Source organism: Echinops telfairi, unplaced genomic scaffold (genome assembly GCF_000313985.2).
Source record: "Echinops telfairi isolate 266 unplaced genomic scaffold, ASM31398v2 ScPeMD7_70;HRSCAF=299, whole genome shotgun sequence".
Taxonomy (NCBI): domain Eukaryota; kingdom Metazoa; phylum Chordata; class Mammalia; order Afrosoricida; family Tenrecidae; genus Echinops; species Echinops telfairi.
The window spans coordinates 17,277,722-17,285,664 of record NW_022103968.1 but is presented as its reverse complement, the minus strand read 5'-3'; the positions used below and the strand labels follow the sequence as shown (position 1 = coordinate 17,285,664).

The 7,943-nt window shown below is 50.6% G+C and overlaps 1 protein-coding gene across 1 annotated transcript in view; it reads right to left on the bottom strand.

Annotated features, from left to right (window-relative positions):
* The window catches only part of LOC101658448 (guanylate cyclase 2G-like), a 51,750-nt gene that overhangs the window by 3,384 nt on the left and 40,423 nt on the right, over positions 1 to 7,943 (bottom strand). The window contains exons 18-21 of the mRNA XM_004701282.2: positions 6,173 to 6,365; positions 3,874 to 4,048; positions 3,035 to 3,133; positions 1,340 to 1,431 (exon numbers count right to left, since the gene is read on the bottom strand). Of these exons, the coding sequence (XP_004701339.1) occupies positions 1,340 to 1,431; positions 3,035 to 3,133; positions 3,874 to 4,048; positions 6,173 to 6,365 (559 nt within the window). The remainder of the gene's footprint in view (positions 1 to 1,339; positions 1,432 to 3,034; positions 3,134 to 3,873; positions 4,049 to 6,172; positions 6,366 to 7,943) is intronic.

Here is a 7,943-nt window from a genome sequence, read left to right as displayed (position 1 = left end):
CAAATATGCTTTACACAATTGATGTATGTATGGATTGTGATAAGAGTTGTATGAGCCCCTAATAAAACAATTAAAAAAAGAGAGAGAGAGAGAAGGCCCCCGTGAGCCCCGCCACTCCGGTCATGGGAAAGGAACATTTCAAAGTACTAATGATCCTGAGTTTTCACCATGAACTCTATAAACTGGGCACCTGTGAAGTCGCCCCTATACATGTTCATATTTCATCCTCAAAAAGACCCTTGATGGCCAGTGTTATCATCGGCCCCATTTACAGATGAGAAAACTAAGTCTCCAAATCAGACAGTGAGTAAGTGAAAGGTCAGGCAGGATTCAAAGCCAGGTCTACATGGCTGCCATGCTAGAAAAATCCTCTCTGACCCGAACTCACTTGATCAAATATAGCATGCCAGAGTCAGACTCAGCGAACTAGAGAGTTGATCATGCCCTCGTCCCCTTTTATTTCTCTTCTCTGGAGGCCCACACCCTCTCAAATAGCCAATAGCTCAGTAGCCAGCCTGCCACACTAGAAGAAAGGGGTTGGGATAAAAGAAGTTGTGTTAAGACACTTGCCTGAGAGTCTCCCAGAAAGACCTCCTCTCAAGAGGAGTACCCCTTCCCCTAGGGGAAGAGTAGTGTTTATGAGAAGGGTGACAATGTCCCAATGACATGTTTCAGGGTCCAACTGTGGGCCAGACAGCTCAAGGCAAGGGAGAGGTCAATGAGGCCCTGGCACCGCCAACCGCAAACCAGCGGATTCTGTCCCTTTAACTTGGACACTTGAGTCTTGGGTGAAAGGAAGCCAAAAGAAAGGTGAGCATGGTGATTCCCAGGGTTGGATCTGGCAGATGGGACTGGGACTGCCGAAGCCGAAGCTAGAGAACCACTTGTGGCAGGGAGAAGGAAGCTGGTCTAGGTCAGCAGTGCTCAACCTGTGGGTTGAGATCCCTTTGGGGGTCGAATGACCCTTTCACAGGGATCGCCTGGTTCATAAGAGTAGCAAGATTACAGTTATGAAGTAACAACGAGAATAATTTTATGGTTGGGGGTCAACACAACATAAGGAACTGTATTAAAGGGTCACGGCATTAGGAAGGTTGAGCACCCCTGGTCTAGGTGGTAGCTAAGGTATTTTCTGTTGTGGTGTCCATGTTGGACTATTTAAGGGGACGGGTCTGTCTGGAAGAAGAAGACCTTGCAGTCATGAGGACGTCCAGAGATGGACCGTAGACATTCCACTGACCACTGTACGCTGGATTCATGCATGCAGCCAAGTTCCTCAACGCCCCCAATCATCAGTGACCCAAGTGGGCAGAAGGGGGTGCGGTTGGCCTGGCCTTACCTTGACTTGAATGGTGCCTCTCTCTTGCAAATCATACCCTCCCAACTTCAGCAGGACGCCGGCGGTGCTCTGAGAGACATGAATCCGGAGAGCTGCAGAAACCAATCATGGCCTAGTCAGCCTTTGCTCGTGGCTCTCCTATGAGGGCCCAGGGGTGGGCAGCTTTGCAGAGGGAACACCACATGGCTCGAGTTCTCTGGTCACCAGGGCTTCTGTTTAAGCAAATCTTGGAACCTGGGACACTTGGGCTGGGACACCCCACCCATCTCATCACACCCCCACTCCAACATTGCCCAGACCTGGTTGGGTGCTGCGGAAATTGCAGTAAGTTCAGGATAGAGACAGAAGGCAGAACTGGATCCACTGCAAGCGGGGGCTTCCCATCAATGGAGAGTAACCAGTGGCCTCAGATTTCAGCAGAAAAAAGGCTGCCTGGGGGGATGGTTTCTGAGCCAGGTCTTATGACTGGAAATATGTTTGTCACCAGAACCAGGACTCAGTTTAGCACCTCCATAAAACAGAAACAACTCGCTGTCATCGAGTTGATTCGGGCTCATGACGACACTATAAGGAGAGGATAGTACTGCCCCGTGGGCTTCTGAGACTGTAACTCTTTACAGGAGAGAAAGCCCCATCTTTCTCTCATGGAATGTCTGGTGGTTTTGAACTGCTAACCTTGTGGTTTGTAGCCCAACGTATAACCACTATGCCACAGGGCCCCTTTAGAGCCTTCATAGACAGTTCCCAATTTCAAACTTTAAAGCTGAAAACCTTCACAACGCACTAAGAAATTATTCCACCCTAACCAAGTCTGTGCTTGAGGCTTGGTTGATTAACTTTCACCATCAAGTAATAAGAAGTGGAAAACATGTTTGCTTGTTTCTATATGTTCTGGGGAATTTGTCATTTTCCACCAGGTTAGCTAACCACCAGGTCAGCAATTTGATTCCCAAGAATGAGATGAAACTTCATACTCCCTCAGAAACCCCCAGGGGCAGTTCTACCCCGTCCTACAGGTCCACTCTGAGTCAGCATCGAGTCAAGGTCAGTGAGTTTGATTTCAGTTTTTTAAAAGAAGGTTGGCCTCCACTCTTTGCAACTTAAATCAACGAGTCATTCTTTTCTCACACTTCAGCTGGTAAATGCCTCTAGTCATCGTCAGGGCGGTAACATTGCTTTCAAGCAAAAGAGCATGCAGCGGCCTGGACTCCTTGGCCAGAGAGTTCTTCCGCACAAGCAAGAAGATCAGGGATCAGCCAATTAGGACTCACAGACTAACTGCAGGTCCATGCCTGTTGTTAATAAAAGTGTCGTGGAAATGCAGCCCTACCCGTTCATTTACATATTGTCTGTGGCTGCTTTGCAACTCAGTCATGTGACAGGGGCCCTGTGTCCCGGAAGGCGTAGCCTATTGCTCTCTGGCCTTGTACAGAAAAGGTGTCCTATTAAAACGATTGCCTCCTCTGTGTGCCGCTGACTGCTTAGAAGAGACCGTCTTAGATGACCGGTCTCGTAAAGGACACAGCACTCCTTTGTCACGGCACTACCCAGCTTGTGATCAGTGTGGTTAGGGTGGACAGTGTTCTTTAACCTCCAGGGGGAAGAAGGTGGGCAACCTGCAAACGCCTCTTCTAGAAAGAACTATCTGGAGGAACAATGATGCTGAATTTGCAAGATGCTGCAAGCGATACCCACGCAAACTGCCGCTTTCCATTCTGGAGGCCATGTTCACGGTGTCTCCAAACAGACAGTATCTGGGCATGGTGATCCCCACCACGCCAGCCACCACGGGACCTGTGAAGTGAAGACCCACAGGCCGTCACCGCCTGGCCTTTCCCCAGGACTGAGACCTTGCGCTCCCAGGGCAACTAAGGGAACGCCCCTCACGAAGTAGCTGTCCAGCGCCCTCTTGGGGCAAGGTTTGGCAATAAGTCCTGGGGTGGAAATAGACTTGGGCCATCATCAATTAAAAATAGCGCGCCATCGGTGCACTGGAAATCTACATAGGGGCAACCGAGGCGCACACGCACCGGTCATTCATTCTGATTGCGGATCATATTTTCTTTCAGTTGAACCTTGGAGGGTATAAGTTGGAGCAGGGCAGGCTACCTTATGTGGAGGGTAGGGCCCATGCCAAAGAAAAATGTGGGGCCCCTTGTTCAAAAAACGATTCCGAATTTCAGGACAGCGGCCGCAGAGCATGGAAGCAATTGCAGGGCACGTCTGTACAGGCCGCGCGCCCGTGACTCCAGCTCGGGGTTGGAATTTGATCAAAGCCGCCCGGTGCCACCATCCTCCGGGTGGGCCTGCACCCCGTTTGGGTTTGAGGTTCTGTTGTTGGTGCGTCCTGGCTGTTAGCAAGCAATCTGGCGACATGGAAATACCAGGGAAGCTTCTGCTTCCACTTAAATGGCGTCATTCCATTTTAAGGTTCTCAAGAGCCTCCCAGCTACGACTCCGGACACAGAAGTCGCTACCCTGCACCCCCACCCCCACCCCCTACCCCCGCCCCGCCTGCCATCTGTGCTGCCTACCTGTGTGGAGACCAATCCGAACCTTGAGCTTCTCCTCGGGCATGTGCCCAATCTGGAAGTGGACGGTGGCACTGAGGAAGTGCAGGGACATTGTGGCGATCTCATCCGCATGCCGGATCCCGTTGCGGATGGGAAGTCCACTAGCGACCATGTACGCATCGCCAATGGTCTCAACCTGAAAGCAGAGCAGGCGGGTGATGTCCTGTGCTCTGGGGGCTGGACCGCGGTCAAGAGAAGGCCCCCGGGACCAGCCACTCCGTCTTTGAAGCCGTTGCATTTCATTGCCTCCACCACCCCCCACACAGGACCCAGTTTTCCCTCGAATGTCTGCTCCTGTCCGGCTTCTTCCACAACGCTTTCCCTCCTCGACCCTCCTTCCACAGATGTTTTCTCTTCCTCTGCTGGTCATCCCTCCACCCCCAACTCTCCCCGCTGCCCCGGCCCACAGTCAGCTCAGGATGGTGAGACTGAGACTGACAGCAGTATGCTCATAGGTCAACTGGAAAGACCACGTGCATCACAAAGAATCCAGCCTGAAATGCCCTGTCCTCACAGAAAGGCTCTCACAGACGTGTTTGTGTACGCAGGGGCATAAAAAGGGGGTTGTGGTGGTTCTAGAGATTAATGGCTAAGCATGAAGTAGGTAGTTCAAATCCACCAGCATCACCATGGAAACAAGTCAGGGCAATTTACTCCCTAGAGATGATGACAGTGGGGAGTCGTACGGGACTGTTCTATTCTCCCTAGAGGGTTGCTATGCACCAGAACCAACTCGGTGGCAGTGGGATTTCAGGTTTAATGTCTATCAATGTGTCTGCCTGGCCTATCGGCTTCTCCCCCAATCCTCCTCCAATCAGCTTTCAAATGCTCCCATCACTGTAGCGAAAGCAGTGACTCCCAGGAGTTCAAGGTTGCAGCCCATCCAGATATGCTTGAGGCATCGCTGAGAGGTGATGCAAGGGTGCAACGCCACTGTTTGATTGCACTACAGAGCAGTAAGCGCACCTCCATCTGCAGGCAACCCTGAAATGACACCAAGTCCACTAGCTCACAAGTCCAACTGGATTCTAGGGTGCCTCTCCCTCCATGAGAATCCCCTTGAGGGAGCTACGTCAAGACGGGCCCTTGTGAAACCTAGCAGAGAAGATCATCAGCCCGAAGCTCATTGCCAGGGAGTTGATTGTGAGCCTCGACGGCCGCATGTGGGTCAGAGGCAAACTGTGCTCCCTTGGGCTTCCAGTGGCTGATGGTTGGGGAGGTGGCCACCAGTCCTTTCTTCTCAGGCACCTCTGGGTCAGCTTGAGCCAACCTGTCAGTGAGCAGCTGCCTACATGACCACTTACAGACCCACCTGGAACTCTGAGAAGGCAGGTAGCACTCGGAGGACAATTCCCAGAGAGCACCTTCCTAAACAGAGCAGGTTTGGCATTAAAATTATCCATGCCATCCTATCGTTCCCCCTTGAACAGAGGGGGACATCTGTGGGAACACAGGGCAACCACTGAGGATGTGTCCCCGACGGACATGCCTGCCTCTCCCTAGCCAGGAGGTTGTTAGCGGAGACAGAGTCCTGGTATCGCTTGTGTGGGCAGGTACCTACGTGGCTGCCCACATGCTTCAGGGCCAGCGTGCACCGTGGGCCCTGTAGATTCCCGTGCTTGCCAAGACCCCATCTGAAGCCAGAAAGCACACAAAACAGCCAGGAGAGCCACCGTGTGAGTCTTCTGTTGGTTAGCTGAGTATGTCCTTTAAGGAAGCAGAATTATTATTGTGTTTGCTATTCCCCCTTCCCCACTCCCACCAGCCCCCTCGCCCACCCCCCCATAATATATATTTCTTCACTCGAGGTGTCCATTCTCTGAGCAAAGCGAGTCAGGTGACTATTTGCTGAAGCCGGAAGTGAGAATCTAAAACTGCAGGCCCGACGTCACTCTGAAGTGCTTAGCATCGCCTAACAGAAATGAGGTCCGAGTACGCCCCAAGACAGCCTTTAAAGAAGTGAAAGATAGGGACTTCGGTGCATCTGACAACCACTTAGTCATGGGGGGAGAGGAGCAATTAGCCAGCAGAAGGGCAACTCCCTTCAGAAACGTTACTATTAGATCACATACAATCATGGACGGAACCCGAGGGTTCTTGACAAGCAGGGGAATCTCCGCTGCATCACGCGCTTTTGCGAGAAAACAAACAGGAATAAAGGACCGGCCACGCATCCAGATGGACCGTCCCTCCTACCTCGAGCCCCAGGCAGCCGGCAAGGAGCGCGTGCTGCTCCTCAGCCAGGAGCCAGACGGCTCACCTTATACACATCGTACACTTTAATGATGTTATCGAACAAGCTGTACAGGTCATTGAGGAGCTTCACGACTTGCAGAGGGGAGCTGCGAGAACACAGCTTGGTGAATCCAACAATGTCGGAGAAGAAGATGGTCACCGAGTCGAAGTGTTCTGGTTCCACGGACTTCCCAGCGATGAGCTGTTCTCCAATGAAGCTGGAACCAGAGAAAGGGGCCCTTGGTATTTAAGTTTTGGGGTTTTTTTTTTCATTAAACAGGTGTGTTAGCATACATTTCAAATATTATACAATTCAATCATTCAAGTGTATGAATAAAAGCTGTCCAATCGACTCCACAATCAATTTTTGAACACTTACCTCTTCCTTGTACTCATTGTCAACAGCTGCCCACCTCCCCAAACACCACCCCTCACCCCGCCCAAATCCATCATCAATGAAGTCACTGTCTCTGTAGCTCTACCCATCCTAGGTTTCTTAAACAGGAAAAAACATAGAAAACAAAGTAGAGAAAAACAAAGCAAAACCCCACCCCCTGTGGCCTGATAGCAAGGGTATTCACACGCCTGGTCTGCGGTCAGAGGGGAGTCACGGGAACCTTAACCCAAACGTGGACCCTGCAAATGGATTTTGAGCTTCTACTGTCAGCTATGGCCTGGCTATTCGTGATTTAAGCTCAGATATCATTCCCTCCTTCAAGTTTGGATTTTATCATTCACAATCCTGGGATCACACAAGCTGGCTTACTTCTTCTGGGTTGGGCCCTTTTTATTTTAAGTAAGGTGACCAGATTTTAACATTGGTAAAGCAGGAAGAAAGCGGGACACCATTGATAAAACTCATATCCTGGAGAAATAGCCACATGACAGCCGAAAACCGAAACCTAGCTTGTCGTGCATTCTTTCCAAAAATTGGAATTTTTTAAAAATGCCGCGGGAAAAATTGTCAAAAATCGGGACTGTCCTTCCAAAAGTGGAACGTCTGGTCACCTTAGTTTAATAGCAACTCTTCATCTGGTTCCGCACAAACAAACAAATAACGCAACACAATCACCATTAAGCGAATTCCAACTCGTGGCAGCCCACGGGTGACAGTGTAGACCTGCTCCGTAGGGTTTGCTTGGCTGTCATCTTTGGGGAAGCGGCTCATCAGACCTTTCTTCATGGCTACTGGATGGGTTCCAACTGCCAACCTTTAGCTAAGTAGCCAACTGGCCAATCACAAATAGTTTGTGCCACCCAAGGGACCTTTGGTCTCCTACAGACCTCCCCCCCCCCCACACACACACACGGTTGTCCTCACAGATCTGATTGCATGGATGAATTCAGGTCTGGGGTCACAAAACTCTCTGTTCTAGAGGGTTTCTGGTGGCATCTACTTCTCCAGTGTATTATGTATTTTCTCTAAGGAGGTAGTTGAGTCCGTGGATATAAAAAGGGAGAAGAAGGGGAGTTATCATATATCTGCATTTACTCGAAGGCTTTTCTCCCGAGGGAACTTCAATGCATAGGGTTTGCCCGTTCAGACCCAGTCTGCACACGTGGAGACAAATGCACTGATGCAGAAACCAATGCTTTTGCTCCATCCAGCCCGGTGCCCATGAACACATTCAAACCCCCTCACTTCTTTTGCCAAAATGTGAAAAGGGGGCACAGGAATGTGGACAGAACAGGCTTCTGCCAAGTGTTAAGAGGGTGCACAGATGAAAAACTGAACAAAAAAAGAAACAAGTTTTGAGGGCGGCAGTCCTAAATGCATGTTCCACTGCGCAAAGGTT